This window comes from Spodoptera frugiperda, chromosome 9 (assembly GCF_023101765.2).
Source record: "Spodoptera frugiperda isolate SF20-4 chromosome 9, AGI-APGP_CSIRO_Sfru_2.0, whole genome shotgun sequence".
In the NCBI taxonomy this organism is placed as follows: domain Eukaryota; kingdom Metazoa; phylum Arthropoda; class Insecta; order Lepidoptera; family Noctuidae; genus Spodoptera; species Spodoptera frugiperda.
In genome coordinates this window covers 925,006-942,933 of record NC_064220.1, presented here as the reverse complement: position 1 = coordinate 942,933, position 17,928 = coordinate 925,006, and the positions used below count along the sequence as shown (strand labels likewise).

Below are 17,928 nucleotides of genomic sequence, written 5' to 3'. Positions count from 1 at the left end.
ATAATTGATACGGCAGATACGCTCCTGTTCTAAACCCTATTTTAATAAAAATAACGTATAATGAAAACCATAATGTATACCTATAGGTATTGTATTGTAAATACATGCAAATAAAAAAAGTCTATTCAATATTAGGTATGTACTGTGAATAGAACATATATCTATCTATTTAAAATATACCTTTATTGTTCATTGAGGCAAAGGAAAATAAAATACCTACACTACTATTATAAAATCAATTGTTTTCTGAATTATATGTATAAACACAATAACTATTTATATAGATAATAGAAATACCTATCGCGGAAAATTTTATTGTATTTAAAATAAATATTACCTATCTGTATTTGTTCATTTCTTTTTTTATTTTATTGTTTTTTATGTATAGCAACACACCCACTGTTTGAACATGTAATAAATATGTGTGAGTATGTGTGAGAGAGTCTCTGTGTGTGTGTGTGTTTGAAAAATGCCATAACACTGAATGTGTCGTGTAGAAAGTCATTCACCTTTCTTTCACGATCAAAATTAAATGTTCGTGGTTCATGTAATGGAATGTATGAATTTTTACATACCGAACACATAAATATGTATACATAAGTATTTTTGTTTTGTATAATGTATTACATATGAATTGTTGTAGATATATGAGGCTACGTTAAGTAGGTATAACTAAAAACTGTTTTGTAATCATTACAGAGGGCTTAGTACGAGTTTGTTTTACGTTTAACGAGAACGAAACGAGACTGCGTTCGGCGCTCTGATTGGTTGGTTCATTCGTACCGGCCAATCAGATTGCCGAACGCGCTCTCGTTTCGTTTTCGTTCAACGTAAAGCAAACTCGTACTAAGGGTACTGATTTGTTAATTTAGCAATTTTAACGAAAATAATATCAACAATATTGATTGCATAACTATCAAGAATCGTATTACCTAATACTAAACTATTATTATTAGGTAATAATGCTTAGGTTTTTAAACTTTTGATAAAGGGGGTCGTACGTAAAATATTTTCTATTAAATTTTTCCTCGAGCCAATATAATAAACCTACATAAAAATTATTCTGCGACAAAACAAAATAAATAAACGTTTTATATGTTTTTAGTAGCAACGTAGCAATGTCATGCCATTTATCCCCGAAGGGGCAGAGATGCATGTTAAGGCACGTAATAGCGTTATACAATGTACACTCACTTTTCACCATTTGCGTTTTAAGCCCCATGTAATAGGGGGTGAGCCGATTGCAATATTATATTGGACACATTTCCAGACTTCGTGCCACTACTGAGAAATGTTCGAAAACCCAAAAAAATGTCCAGTAATACTTCGCCTGACCCGGGAATCGAACCCGAGACCCCTTGTTCCGCGATCGCACTTGCGACCACTCGTCTTTCGTTCTTTTTCTTTGAGCTAATAAACCTACTTCAAAATACATTTGCGACAATTAAAACAAAATAAACATTTTATTTATTTCATATCTTTTGTTAAGTATAAAAATGCTACACTATACCATAAACAAGTAACAAAACCATTTTAAGAACGGACCACAGGATATACACGTGAGTCACAACAAGAATGCCTTATGATTAAGACCTGTGGTATTGACAATGAGGTTGAATGCCTTAGGGCGCTTTTCCATCAGAGATGTGCTATGTAGCTATGTTACGAAGATGTAATAGCTAAGCTGTGAAACTATGTGACCGTTTCCATTGATAAGATATGTAGCTGTGCGAGGAAGATTGAGTATATGTGCGATGTATCGATAGTAAGCAAACGATCCATAGCACGCATTTTTCCATATAAAAAACATAGCTCAGCTGAGTCCGTTTCCACCAGTGCTAAGCTATAATGTTATGCTATGCTATAAAAACATAGCTTATCTGAGTCCGTTTCCACCATTGCTCAACTACGTACATCAATGAACATGATTGGTGGAAGCCAAACGCATCCACAGCAACGTAGCATAGCACATCTGGTGGAAAAGCACCCTAAGTCTAGACTTTAGGGGACAATGTTACTACAGGACTCAATTTAGCATACCTGGATCAATTCCCGTCATTTCTGAATGCCGGACATTGCTAGGATTCCATTGTGCTTGTACCCAATCGATGATTGGCTAAGCTGTTATTCTAAGAATGTAAACCTGTGTACCTGGTACTATGTATTAAAGGGCTGTAGCCACAGATGCCAGTACCTAATCGAAATTAGACTATACTGTCATAATCAATAGGTTTATAATTACTGTTTAGCGAAGGGGCGTACCAATACAAACCAGATCTTGTCTAATGGTGCAATAAATATGTAAAACTGTATTGAAATTTAACAAATGGATAAAGACAAGAAGAAAATAATCCCTACATCGATCAACTTTTTCCAGCGACTTCGCCCGCGTTACCGTGGGATAAAAATTCCTATTCTATCACCCAAGTCAGCTGAATGTCCTGTCTGTACAACATTTATTTTTACATCGTATCGTATAAGCCTTTTATCCCCGAAGGAGTAGGCAGAGGTGCACATTATGGCACGTAATGCTACTGTATAATATACTCCCACTTTTCACGATTTATGTAGTAAGTCCCACGTAATAGCTACCTCTTTAAAATCCTAATTAACCTACCTCTACGACAATGACGAAACAACCGTCACAATTATTACAAAAACATGGCCAGGTTTCGAGACGTACAAAACTACAAACGTACATGTCCACATGACGCGAGTGACGGACTGACGACTATGTATCGTGTCATCGGACTAACGATTTCAAATATTCAGCCGAGTCGAAAATAAAGACGGATTCCGCTTCGCCTGCCAAAATCTTGTGTTTGTTTACTTTATTTTATTTCGCTGTCAGTTTATCTAACTACATGTGTAATGGTAAATATTAAATAACTTTACATTTTAACCTAGATATTGAGTATATTAACAGAATTAATCAAGTGCTAAGATTAATCCTTTAACCGCCTGTGTGGCATATATGTCCCTACCACTCATGTCATATTGCTGCGACAGAGAAAATGCATGATTTTTCGTTCTATTTACACGATTGCTCCTCTTTATTTAGTGTAGATATATTTTTTTCGATTTGTAGCCACGTGCTAGGGGCACGATAATTGATATTTAACTTGGCGGTTAACTAAAGGGTTAATAAATTAATGTTTAAAGCTTTTTACGGCCAACCCTTGTCATAGATGTCGAGTTCGTCTGAGGCAGTCAGTGTAGTGTAGATAAGTGTGGGAGAGTCATGCTTCGGCACGAATGGGCCGGCTCAACCGGAGTGATACCACGGCCTCACAGAAAACTGACGTGAAACAACGCTTGCGTTGTGATTGGGTTAATAAATCAACGTTGTCATGAACGGTTTTTTAGCGAATTTTATTAGACAACTTTTTGTAAAGTTCGTTGCTACCATTTTTTTCTGTGTTTTGAATTGATAAACTAGTTCATACTGGTTTCTGAGTAACCGTTTATGCTTCTAGTATGAAGGATGGGCGGGAAACGCTCATAGACTGCTCAAATTGAAGATGATCTCTGATAGCTATTTTTGTCGCTACGTTAAGATAAACATCGTAGTTGAAGAGATTTTCATAAAAGCTAAAAAAGCTCACGAAGATGCGAACTTCGTGAGTCAAGATTCTGAGTAATGTTTGGGAAAAAGTTGATCAATTTAGTTATCATTACGGCACGTAATGCTGCTAAACAATGTACACCAACTTTTGACCATTTGCGTTATAAGTTGGGACTTATAACGCGGGATCTGATAACGAGAGATGATCCCACACACACACAACGGCACGCCTTTTATCCCCGAAGGGGTAGCAGAGGTGCACATTACGGTACGTAATGCGGCTATACAATGTACAATTTTCACCATTTGTGTTATAAGTCCCATGTAAGCCTATTGCCATATAATACCAGAATCCGTGCTACTACGGAGAAATTTTCAAACTCCGAAAAACTACCAGTAATAATTTGCCCGACCTGGGAATCGAACCCGAGATCCCTTGTCCGGCAGTCGCACTTGCCACCACTCGACCAACGAGGCAGTCTTACTTACGAATACTATTCTTATTTAAATCTTTAAAAATAAACAATAGAATGCCCAGCCCAACCCAACTGTCAGTTGGTAACGGTCATTTATTTCAAATTTTGAATTCGAAAAAAAGTCTGCAACACACAAGTGACGTCACACTTTCGGCATTTAAAATCCGTTACACGTGATGTGTTTTTAATGGCCTCACTCGGTCTGTTTGAACGAATTTAATTTTATAAACAAAAGCATTGAATATTACCTCCCACCGGATCCGTCTCGTCCACATGGATCATTTCTGATGATCTGTAACAAAACAATAAAGCATGAATTTCAGTATCTCATTAAGCATTCATTGCAATGCAGCTGGAAATTGTTTTTGAATTATTAATTTACACAAGTATGATGCATGATAGTTGTTTTATTGAACAAATTCAATGTGAAATATAAGCAATAGGGATGATGACGGGGTATGAAAATTAAAAATGTAATTAGTTCGTCAGTTAGGTAGTGAAACAATATTAGACACGTATTTTGTTATTTTGTCATCTAAGATAACAATACTTAAATAAAACTATTCAAAGTAAGTTTAGGAGTGGGAGCAAACACGTTACTTCTACGTATTAAAATGTACCAAGAAGTTACGTCATGCGATGTTTGAAATCAATATTAAAAAATTAAAAATACATGTCTAATATTTTAAAATAATCTACAAGACGGACATTAAAATAAAATTTAGTCATCTACCCTATTACTTTATAACTACTAGTTGTTATTCTCGTGTTCACTCGCACGATTAAAGGATAAATAGTAGCCTAATCCACTCTCCAGTCTTTTAAACAAAAGTGACCGTGAACTTTTCAAGCCAGACAGCTATCAATAATATTGAAAGTTGTCATTAAAAATCGATTTTAGACTCATTAAGACTACTTAGTGATAATTAAAAATTAAAATCTCGCTTGTGCAATCGTTTGAAAGCGTTGGCGAGAATAACGCGATTTCTACCGAACTTGAACTGAAAAGACTGATGACTGTTGATGAAGCGAAAGAAGTGTGTAAGATTCGTAGCAATTGGCGTTTCATTGTCTCTGTCTACCCCCATGGGAGACAGGCATGAGGTTATGTATGTATGTATGGCTATAAACTTGAGATTTTTATTTCATTTGTTTTGTTTTATTCACTTTTATTTTACTACTATTTAAACCAAAACTGAGGTCTAACAAGTTTACCTGCAAAATATATCTCAGATTGCGGAAATGAGACATTTTTCTATTCTACGTTTTATCATATTTGTCCCATCTTTATCCCAAATTACTTGGACGGCTTCTTATTCTCATATTCTTTTTCTTCTTGTTCTAATATCATAGTTCTCTTTCTTTTCATCCATCTATCTACATTTAAACACTATTTCTACTTCTACAGTTAGAAAACCTACTTAATCATTCCCAAGTATCCCTTTCCCAAATATTTGTCCTCTATCCCGTGGAACAACATCGTTCTGCAGTCCAGTCGTGCACTCGAATTTGGGTCGTCTATTTACGAACTAGCATTTGTGGGCCATTATTATATCGTGTCGATCGCACGGACTCAAATGTATTTCATATTTTAAATCACTAGCCGTTGGCATTTAGAAAGGTTTTGCTTCGCTTTGTCATGCCAGTGTTGGCAAATATGACGAATGCTGGTGTAGTTTTGGCGTGATTTGATTGATTGATAGTGTTGTGGAAGAAAATCGTTTTATTTGTTGGTTTGTCAAGAAATTTTATAGTTTTCAAGACCGAATTGGGAATCTGAATGGGGTTTTCAAATAGTAAGTGCTTGTTATTTATTTTCTGAAGTATCTTTGGAGTAACAAAGTAATCTTTGAAATATTTATTTAATTTTTGGCTCAAAATATAACAGAATTTAAAGCTACTAATGCCAATACGTAGTATATTTAAGTTTTAATTTTTCACGAACGTAAACATAGTTCGAAAAGCATTTACTACATTCAGCCAGTTTTCCAATCGTAAACAAAACTCATTGGGGCGTAAAAAAACATTGAAAAAGAAAAATTGAACATTCTTTTTTTAAAATGGAACAAGGTTGGTGGTAATGGTGCGGTTCAGTATTCCGAGATTCGACCTACTTGTATAAGACGGATTGATTAATTCAAAATTATTTGTTTTGTTCATAATTCGTATTGTGTATTTTAATTTCATTGCAATATTCATTCATTATTAGATCTATTAAGTCATCAGTTCATTCAAAGTTACACTGCGTTTTATATCAGTCTGATGATTCAACTTTATAATACTGTGAGATTGCCACAAACAAGTTTATTTTAGGTTTTTTGGACTTCCTATGATACATTTATTAAGTCCATCAGTGCATTAGACTAGATAAACACTAAATAATCCAGTATTTACCATAAATCTAGTCTAGATTAAGAAATAACCCGTTTCTTAAGCATTTCCCAATTACATATCATTAAACATTTTTCAAAACTAAACTGAGATCGGAGATTTTTCCGACAAAAGTTACCGTTTAACGAAAATAGATTCTGTTGTAAAGTGGCGTAAGGTTAATTTTATCTTGTAGGTTATATGTTGGCTAATTAGCTAGATTAACACATTTCCACGTGTGGAAAGGAGGCCGATGGTCAGATAAGGTTTTGCACACTCCGCCTGACTGCATGTTTATTTAAAATAATCAGGTTAAATTGTTTTAAAATGTAGCTACCACTACCAGTACTTATATCTTTCGGTCTTTCATTCATCATCATCAGCCTATAAGTGGCCACTGCTGGCCAAAGGCCTCTTCTCACACGGAGAAGGTTTGGGCATTAATCACCACGCTTGCTCAATGCGGTTTTTCATTATGTTTGTTTAAAACGTAATTGTTTCTATAGATAGATAACTAAAACTAAAAATAATTATCCATTGATAAACATTAGACATTTATTTAGCTATTTACTAAGTTATTTGCCAAATATTTTAAATAGGTACTTCGTAATTCTGCTATTCAGAATAGCTATATTTTCTTTTAAAATGGGATTTAAGTACACATGCATAATCGCAAATAGGAATGATAATGATAACTCGTTGGTGGAGTGCGACTGCCGGACAAAGGGTCTCGAGTGTGATTCCCGAGTCGGGCAAAGTATTACTGGGCTTTTTTCAATTTGTCGAATACTTCTCAGTAGTAACACAGAGTCTGGAATTGTGCACTAAATGTGGCAATAGACACACCCCTAGTGCACGGGATTTACAACACACATGGTGAAAAGTGCGTACATTTTATAGCAGCATTACGTGCCGTAATGTGCACCTCTGTCTAACCCTTCGGGGATAAGATGCATGAAGTTTAGTTACATACGCACTTAAATACATAATTAAGTAGATATAACAACAATAAATAGGTAAGTATTGAGTATTAATAGAAATGTAATCAGCTGGTGAAGTTACACCCACTCTGAATCATGTTAATTGATTATTTTATAAGCTTCTAATCTCTAGACATATCTACTTGAAATAGATAATAATTGTTCTTCAATAAAAGGTGAATATAAGTAAAGTACACAAAGGGAATTTCCCACGAAAATTGTACAAGGATAAAACTAGGAACTCAAGAGAAACAGAATTTGCATTGTCTAGGTGGCGCTGCGGGCGATTTAAATCACATAAGTTTAAACTAAATTTAATATGCGCTAGAAACAGCTATGTGGCAATTTAGATTTTAATTTTTTGCTGTAGTTTGAAGTTCAGATAATAATTATGATTGTTAATAGAAGAAAGTATTCTTCTTTGGATTAGAAAAGTCTCTAAAGCCATTTTTTAATGGGGGAAAATCCAATAACTTCTCCCGCCTTTGGCGAGACGAGGGGGAGTGTCAAATCTCTTACTGGCTAAAAACCACCCCGTTCCTACTCCTGCTGTTCGAGCCGGAGACTTGGTAAACCCGCTAGGTAGTCCGCAGCTCCGGAGCCTCTAAAGCGTAACCTTCAAAATTGTATTTATTTTTTGTATTTTAAATCGTTGCTAATTTAGAAAATTGTAGGTCCTTTCATTAGAGAATATTTTTCAGTTATTTATCTACTTATGCCTATTATCTAAATTGCCACATAAACGAACATTTCAACCAATTTAATTACATTTAGGTATTTTTCCGACATTAAAATAAAATTATTATCGTCATTGAATTACTTATGTATTCATACCAGCGATACCAACTGTCGTTTGTTTGAGTACCTACTGAAACCCCAGGTTTTACGAGACATGAGATACATTGCATGGAATTAAAAGCCTTCTTCCTTTCGAGAAAAGGATTATAATCGTGTGTTAAGATAATATTTTAACCAAGTAACAGCGGGTGTGTGGCAGTCTGACAGGTCACAAAGCGATTCTGCACACAGCTTTCGCAACTCAAGGTGAAATTCTTTTGGACGTGTTATACAACCAATTATACATACATAAGTTTAATGTACCTTTATAAACGACTGATAATTGAATATTTTATGCACATGCGAGCACTTTCACAAGACCTCATTAATTAGGTACACTACTAAGTACTAAATGGTGGATTGTTAGTTAATGTGGAGATCAGAAGACAAGAGAGAACAGGAATAGTTGCGAAAGGCACATGATCGAAAAGCCTGGAGATAGCTAGAGAAGGCCTGTGTCTAACATTGGACAACACATGGCTAAAGATGATGTTTATGAAAATATTCGTAGGGTCGTCTTCGATTGAATAAACATGCACCATGTAAAACAAGATCAGAATTGTATCTATTGTTTTAAAAAAGTTAGTTGTTACTTGTAGGAGACCTCATTAGAACGAAGTTCCTATCGTTTTGAACTAAGTATCATAGGAGGTACTATTTTTATTTATTTTCAATGTATAATCGATTTTTTTTTCTCAAATCGATTTTATAATAATCTAGGCAGAATTATAGAATCACATTATCACCATCCCGCCTCTTTAAAAAAGCAAATAAATATGGCCGTCACTGTCACTATCACTATTCAAATTTTAGAACGTGAAATTATTGTCTCGCCTTGCTCCCTTAGCCAGCGTATCGCGCGATAAGGAACTTCGTTCCAAAACTTCATTTCAATAATAAAACATTTAGGTAAAAATGTACCATCACACGCTTTCGTGATGATATCATAATAAATGCATCATTATAACAAATACAAGGTGTTAAATGCAATATGTTAAACAAAGTCTGCATTCTGGGTTTTTCTTTTGTGAAAAACTTACATTTGTCGGTTCGTTTTCCTGAAAGTCGATAGAGGACTCATTTTTTGTTTAAATCCTTTCTTTGTTTCATATAAATTTAATCACTGTGATGAATATTCTGATGATTTTATTATTTATTTAACACTGTATGTATAAATGAACAAAGACGGGCTTAATTTCAAATGGCATTCTCTACCAGCCAACCGTAATGAAGATTTTGATGTTTTGTAATTTAGAAAAAAATAAAACTCGAACAATATTTGTAGGTTAAGTTTATAAGTGGTGCTTCGTAAGTATATCGCTATTGATTTTTCCATAACATTCAGAAATTTCATTTCATTACATTACACTTAAAATGATCAGAAAAAGAAAAAAATAATAATCTAATAATCTTGAAATAAAAAAAATCCCGCCATAACGATTAATGTCACTTTTCAAATTCAGAACTAAGCACTCAAATACACCACTAATGTCACTTTTTTTTCTTAATTTTCATAATGGTTGGACCAAGGAAGTGATTGATACGGACAATGGCTGACTGATTGGACTGAAGATTGTATTATATGAGATGTCGATGAATCAATTGGCATCATGAATGGAATGCATCGACGCCATTTGTAAGGGTAAGCGGCCAATTTTCCAAAGCAATTCATACCTAGTTTATCATCTGCACAGATATAATGTAAGGGCATTAATTTATAGTGAATACATACTTAGTGGCTGATTAATAACAGGTCATTAATTATGCAGTAATGGGGCATCGGGATTGCAAATTAAGTTTACATAACACGAATTATTTATCTGTCCTTAATAACTTATGAAATGCAGAGAAAACTAAATCATCTGCGTTTGAAATAGGTTACGTATTTAAATGCAAAATAAACTCGCATAAAATACAGATTTACGGCTAAAAAAATGACAATAAATTTGAAATTTTGGCACAACGTTTCACCAGGATCAGCCTATTGCCAACTGTACCCTTAGTACGAGTTTGCTTTACGTTGAACGACAACGAAACGAGAGCGCGTTCGGCGCTCTGATTGGCTGGCTCGAATAAAGCAACCAATCAGAGCGCCGAACGCACTCTCGTTTCGATAACTTTATACGTAAACCAAACTCATACTAAGGGTGCAGTTCTCTCGACTTCTGACGTCACAACTTCCATGTTTGTAACCATAGTTTACTATTGTTTATGCTCTGACTTTGTAGGTAGCTTTACCTATGTATATACCTATATACATGTTACTAGGTATATAGGTGATTATTTATTCCGTGACGCATGCTCGAATGGACTAGATTTGTTCAACTGGTAGCTTTTAGAAGTTGTTTTAGCTAAGAGGTTTAAAGATTATTTACACTTCGAATCTTTCCATGGGAAATATTGTTTTTTGAATTTCTTTCACACATAGATGTTTTGTTACATGTGTATAGTGTATGTTAACGGTTGAAAATTTGGTTTACAAGCAAGCGGTATATGTATAAACGTGCAAAATCAAGAGAAACTGCAGTATCGGAATAATATGCATTTATTATATTGAATTAGTGAAAATAAAATAAATTTTGCAGCTAAGTAAAAACTTTTCAAAAATGGAAAAGATTAAAAATAAAACCGTAAACAAATCTAATGCTAATGAAGAAAGTTTCTCAAGGAAAAATAAAATAGTAATAACTATCAAAAGAGGTGACATAACGAACACGTGTGTGATATTTAGTTCGAAAATTAAATTCAAGCCGTTGAGGAGCAAAGCCTGCCATTTCGTCGCGACACACCGATAGGAGAATGCTCACGGGTTCGTCGACCGGAATTAACTTTCCAAACTTGTTTCTGATAAAAGGCTCACACGGAACACGACACATATGTGCCCGCGACCAACAGAAATGTCGTAGCACACACACAAATTGTTTTCCTTTTGTTCAATTGAAATCTTTAACTCATTTCTGTATACTAGGTAATTAAATTTAAAACTCGGTAAAGTAAACGAACGGCTGTGGAATTCATCAGTCAACTTTTAAAGTGTGTTTTCCTTAAAAAGGCGGTCAAGACAACAAGCCTACACATTTGAATTCTGGAGGTTGCGAGGATCGTCAAAATAATGTTTATTTAACTGTGAAGATACCGAAAACTCAGGATCTTTGGAATTCCAAATGTTATTGTGTAGGCGACAAAGCACACAGGCCTGTTTGTTTTGTCTCGATATATAAAGTTGATTGTGATAGTTAATTTGTTTCAAATCCTTGCCAAGAATGCGAATTAAGATTTAACTGTCAACGGAAGTTTATAACAAGTGTATGAACGGCTGACAAGGGCCACTGAAATGTTTGGAGAATTCTCAAATTTTTATTATCATTGGCGTTCTCTACTGTCTAAATATAAATAATACAGAGTTTCGGTTCTTCGGCAGTTCATTTTTATGTTTTATTGAGAAGTGTTCTGACTTCTGACGGTAAATAGACGAGAAGAATACGAATATTATTTCGAATTTAGAAATTCCAATAATTGAAAATGACAGCTGTCAACAAAGGTTATCACAGTAATCAGTGTCTTGCCAATAAGGAAAAAAAAGAAATCAGTGATTTTGCATGCAACCCGACAGTTTTTAAATTTTGGGGGACCAGCTCTTGTTTTGTAGAAGTTTTTTTCCAATAAATCTTCTTTAAAGCATTAAATGCCGAAAGTAAATTGAAGGGAAATCTTCCGTTAAGTGTCGGTCACCAGTGATCAATATGGCGGTTAACGTATTAATCTATTTTTAAAATATCCTTAATGAAGACAATCTTCCACCTATGAAAATGTATCAACACTGCCCTAAAAAAGAAAAACAAAACAGCAAGACCTGCCCATTCACAAGGACATATAACTAAATACATTTAACATAGGTACAACAATGGTCACTGGTATATGGTCAGGGGCCATGTAAGGCACGGTGGCACGCCTGATGACGCCAGGACAGGATGAGCTAGGAAGTTTCCAGTAATAAATTGAACAATGTAAATAGATGAGACGAATAGCAGACTCGGTGTGATGTTTGTAGATATAATAGTATTTACAAGGAATGCGATTTAAGAGGGTGTGATTGTTAATTCATTGGTAAGCAAAGGGCTTAATAATACTGCAATTCAACTAAATCTGGTTAAGATGCAACCCAAAATCTAATTAGGAAAACGAAAAGTGGAGAGACAAATTGGACTTCATGTTTCCCCAAGGCATCTTTAGGTATCCGGAGCTGCGGACTATTTAGCAGGCTTAGCGGGACTCCGGCTCGAAAAGCAGGAGTAGGAATAGGGTGGTTTTTAGTCAGTAAGAGTCTGACACTCCCTCTCGCCTAGCCCAGGGCGGGAGAAGTCATTGCATGATTTTCCCCCTTAAAAAAGGCATCTTTAGGTGCAGGGATTAACATTTATTACGCAGAAAACACGATTCTCTTTTACGTTCTTTCAACTGGTAAGAGCAATGAATTAAAACAGTAACACCGAGTGACACGAGAAAGAAACACATTCACAATGATTTGAGCGAATTTCTCCAGAAGCTGTTGCATTGATCACTCAGTTGACATTATAGTTCGTGGATCTGATAAACCGTCTACTTTCACTCGCATAATATATCCGCAAAAAATCACATAATGATTTCACTTGGGCTCCGACTCTCTGACACCTTCAATCTTCGTCTTTAATGATTCATTAACACGGATCAATTGAGACTTATATACGAGGATTATATACGTTCTAGGAAATTGGTTTTTATTTCTATTCTGAGAACCCCGGAATCTTTTTAAAACCTCGTTAATGTAAGCACAGCTGAAGTTGTACTTCCGAAGCTTTTGTAGAAACTATTCAATGGATATACTTAATGGGCATTACACATTCTAAAAATAAATTAGAGTTGTTTACTAGGTATTCCCGCGCGGTTTCACCCGCTCTGCTCGGCTCCTGTTTATCGTAGTGCAATGTTTTATAGCCAAAAATCTTCCTCTATAAATAAGCTATCCAATACAAAAATAATTATTCAATTTGAACCAGTAATTCCGAAGATTAGCGCGTACATACATTTAGCGATTCATTTTTATTTATACAGATTTAATTTACACAGTTCATTGGTAAATAAGATGACGTACAAACATTGTAAAGAGGGCAACAGTTCACGGTGTAGTACTACAACTAGTAGCACGCATAGTAGTCATATAATTCTGTAAAATCTAGGTAGCAATGTGCACCGATGTCAGTCGAGCGAGGTACGCGAGGCCGCGCCAACCAGACGGTCTATTTCCGAACCGACGAGACGATGCAAAAAATCACACATTCATACTAACCAGTGGCTAAAATTATATGTCTATGTTAAGTGGAACTAATCAATAAACGACCAGTCTGTTACCGTTTAGAGAAAATTGTGAGTCATTCGAGTTATTGAGTGTTGTAGGCCGTACAAACTAAGTTTTGTTCACTGTTATACTTGCTTGTCTAGTTTTCTGATATTGACGTAGTAATTTGGTACTTTTAGACGGGGAAGCTGGTTCTTCTTGTTGGTCATTTATCTATTATAAAGCCAATTTACGAAGTCGAAACATCTGTTATTTGAAAACTACATTAAAACAATGCTTAGACCCTTTAAAGTTTATTTTATTTAGCACACTGCAAACAGGACAAAGGTCTGTGACGGAAAATTGCATTTTTGCAATAATAAATGCCAAAATGGCCTCCAACCGAACATTAAAACGTTCGGAAGAAGAAAATCAACAACGAATTCGGTTTGTTTATGTAATTTTTACGAGTATTTCGATGTAAAGAACAGATACCGCTGTTGTTTGTAAATATTGAGATTGAAATAAATGGCGCCCGAGATAAAGGGAAATATTGTGAATAACTAAAATATTTTACAACAATACCCTTTGTTGTCTAGTAACGCAGTGGAATAAATCATGTGATAGGGAAAAGTATTCATTATGGTGTCAAAATAATAGCGATGCGGGAGTTGAAACGTTTACATACGCCTGTTTTCCGCTAAAGGGGTGAACAGAGATTAGACACACTAACTTTTCTGTTATAATGTTTTTCATGCAATTAAAGACCATAAAACTAATGATATTTAGAGTTTAAAATCAATTATCTAACCTTTAATTTGTTCATATAACATTAGTCCAAATGATATACATACGATCACGTTGACGTAGATACATAAGTATATACATATTTAACTAGGTATGTATGTACCTAAAGGGACTTAATTCCAGACCAGATGTTCTGAAGTAGCAATATATCATATATCTTATGAAAACCGACACCAAAGAGTATGTTGTGGTCGTTTTATAGTTTACCGCATAAAAATAGTTTTTGCTTAGTCGTGTTTATTTATGCCCGTAACCACAGACTGTATAGTTAGCTAGCAAATAGATAGATATAAATATTGATTGGCATTTGATTTAATTTAGTTTTTTTCTAAGGTAAAAAATCTTCTACCATTTTTTATTTCATGCCATGGTCAAACAAGGTTATTGAAAGATTCTCTCAGTTGATTCATCTTCTTCACATTACATAGGGACTTACTATAGAACTGTGATGACTTCACCCAAGCAATCAGTTATCAGTCTTTTAACTATTTTTAATGTTATTACAATTCTCGATCTAAGTCTATTGAACTTAACTATCCGGAGCTGCGGACTGCCTAGCGGGTTTACTGGCTCTGGCTCGAAAAGCAAGAGTTGGAACGGGGTGGTTTTTAGTTAGTAAGAGTCTGACACTCCCTCTCGCCTCGCCCAAGGAGGGAGAAGTCATTGGATGATTTTCTCCCTAAAACAAGTTAATTGAACTTTTTCTATGTGACATTCCCATATGCTGCACTAGCGTCACACCATCGAAACTGACGAAACAGTTTGTTATACAAGCCGAAGGAAGCTATCAAAGTACTATCTTATTCTAGACCAATAATCAAATAGATCAAATTCTCTTCCTTATTGATTCTCATCTCATCAGCATTGCGAAGCAGCATTCACACACAATAATACATTTAACACCGCATAAGTATGTATTAATGCAACGAATACTATATCTGTTTCCATCTATGCGACTAACAACATCCTCAACTATTGTCTTAGAGAATTACTTTCCAAACAATAGCTGTGCCTTGCGTATAATATGTTCCGATCACCTTTTGTTTAAACTACAACAATACGAACAGATATAGCTGAAGGATCTCCACATCCTAGGATACAAATGACTTCTGATACAAATGCTTGGTATGTTATTTATTATTTATATTAGTTTCTATAAATCGATGTTTATGTTTATACATTTTTTCTCTGTTGGTATGTGAGAAAATGCCACGTTGGTTGGTGTGTTGGATTTAAACGGTCTGAAAGGTGGAAAGAATCCAATAAAAGATGGATCAATGTATCCATCGTTAGCAATAAGTGTGTTAAAGGAACCTCAACAAAATATACTGACAGGAGAATGAAGGAGTAGACAAGGAGTAGTAGTAGGAGTAGCAAGAAGAAATATAATAAAAAGAACTAGTCTAGAACTACTTCTAGAGACTATTTTCTTTTTTGTCAAAAGAGCAGACAGTCAGTTAGGAATTTGTTTTATTATTTCAAGGTAAATAAGCATTCGCAACACGTTCGTCAACCACATATTTCGTGCTCTTTGTTTTTTATTCAATGATTAATAGGAAAACAGTCGTTTCAATACCTATTTCTATATCTTTATGACAAGCGATTTCATTTTGAGCTAGAGTAGTTTGCAAATGGTCTTAAAATTTAAGATGGAGACCGATGTATGGTCAGTATCTTTTAGAATTTGCCCTCCTTCATAAGGTATACGCTTTCGTCTTCTGATGACGAGGAAGATGACAGGAAACCAAACGATTCATTGTTACATTAATCATTTCCATCCACTTTTGCTAATGCTCTTGAGAAAATTCAAGTGTTTTGTTTGATTATGAACAAGAAAATAAATAAAACTGAACGCAACGCCGGACATTGTATTCATAAATTGTACGATAACATTGATGGAAACGCATAAATTGATTGCTCAAGCCCAAGCAATCAGTTATCACGTGTTATCAATATGAATTCCGATATGGTAACGTGTTCCTGTATTGGATACTTCTATTGTTATCATAGCTTTAATATCAATGTTAAAATCTACCTAATCGAGTTTGTTACACTAATAAAGGGTCGCCTTGAAATTGGGGAAGATTATGGATTAATAGTCTAGAGATAATTAGAAGTTTTGGGTACTTCCGAAACTATACTTATTTGCACGCTATTATTTTCTGACGAACTAAGTCAAGTACAATATTATAAAAAGCCAATTGAAGAAAATTACTTCTTTAACTAAATAATTTATAGTGCTAGAAGATATATGCACAGATATTTTGACAAAAGTAATTATCGGGTCTCAATTTAGGGATTTTCAATAGATTTAAGTGCTTAAAAAAATTGGTAGGTGTTCCATATTTTGATATTAGGCTCACGTGTTACAGTGGACTGACAACATCAAAACTATCTCTTACAATTCTAGTTATCCCTAACCCTAGTTGAGAGCTTGATATCCCAGAATCCTTTGCGACTACGACTCAAGAATTTAAATGCGAGAACGGCATTAACAATGGTTTAGCTGCGTCTGGAGGTCGAAAACAGGATCAGGCGTTCCTGTGACCTCTAAAATAGCCAGACAACAATATGCTTTGATAAAACAACCAAACAAAGACTTCCAAACGTTTCCTTTACATCATCAAGGTCACCAAACCTGTGAGAGTCCACTACTGGACTATGTACCTCCTTAATAAAAGAGGACTTTGCTATAATCTCCACGCTTGTCGCGGTTGGAGATTGCAGTTTTAACGGATCAGGATTATCAGAGAACACTGCTGTTTGGTGTCTGTATAATATGACTTTAGGCTGTAAGATCTTCCTTTGTAAGATATGTATTTCTTGCAAATAAATTGAATTTGAATTTTGAATATGTATTCTAGTATTTTATTCGGTGGTCGGTTCTTATAACTCCTTTGGGAAGACGAGAGATGGGAATAAATGCTTTTTTTTCTTCTTTAATGGCGACCGAACCTCCAATTCAATTTTGTCGACTACACTGCCAGTGTCCAAATGTATTCTATTCTGTCTTCACCAACATAAGTCTACAAGTAGATATCTACCTAATATGCATACAGGTACTCCTTAAGTAGGTTAGAAACGTGTACATTAAGTAAAAACGTCGCCAATTTCGCTCGTCACAACGGACGACCGACAACCGACAACTTGATACCTACGTATGCAAAAACCGTTACAACAGCACTAAGTATAACCTGTATTTTTTTAAAACCACGTTTTTATTGCAGTCTAAATGTCAAAAGAGGATTTATTTCAGTCTACATTCAAATTATTTTCTTTTGGAAATCTCAGAAAAGTTTTTTTTGAGAACAATTGGTTAGAATAGTGCTGTCTGTAGTTCGTTTTTGGTGTATAGTGATGTGCTATATGTGTGAACTTATAGTATGGTAGTAGGTAGGTATATCTACTTACTGTTTTAATATAAACATAGGTATAACACACGTAGGAATAGTGTGTGAAAATAAAACTCGTTTCTCTTAGGTGACCTAATGGATGCAACTTTCCTGTTGATCTAAGACCTAAGTTTTAAGAGCTTATTTTTAAATACAAATGTGTTTTTTTACGTAAGTTTAAAGAGAC

The 17,928-nt window shown here is 34.9% G+C and overlaps 1 protein-coding gene across 2 annotated transcripts in view; it reads right to left on the bottom strand.

Annotated features, from left to right (window-relative positions):
• The window catches only part of LOC118270968 (maternal embryonic leucine zipper kinase), a 41,014-nt gene that overhangs the window by 22,633 nt on the left and 453 nt on the right, over positions 1-17,928 (bottom strand). Inside the window, exons 1-2 of one of the 2 annotated variants that reach the window (XM_035586819.2) lie at positions 9,269-9,405; positions 4,290-4,333 (exon numbers count right to left, since the gene is read on the bottom strand). In XM_035586819.2, the coding sequence (XP_035442712.2) occupies positions 4,290-4,333; positions 9,269-9,309 (85 nt within the window). In that variant the 5' untranslated portion in view covers positions 9,310-9,405. Of the gene's footprint in view, positions 1-4,289; positions 4,334-9,268; positions 9,406-17,928 lie in introns of those variants that run through there. The other variant, XM_035586820.2, reaches the window with a different exon arrangement.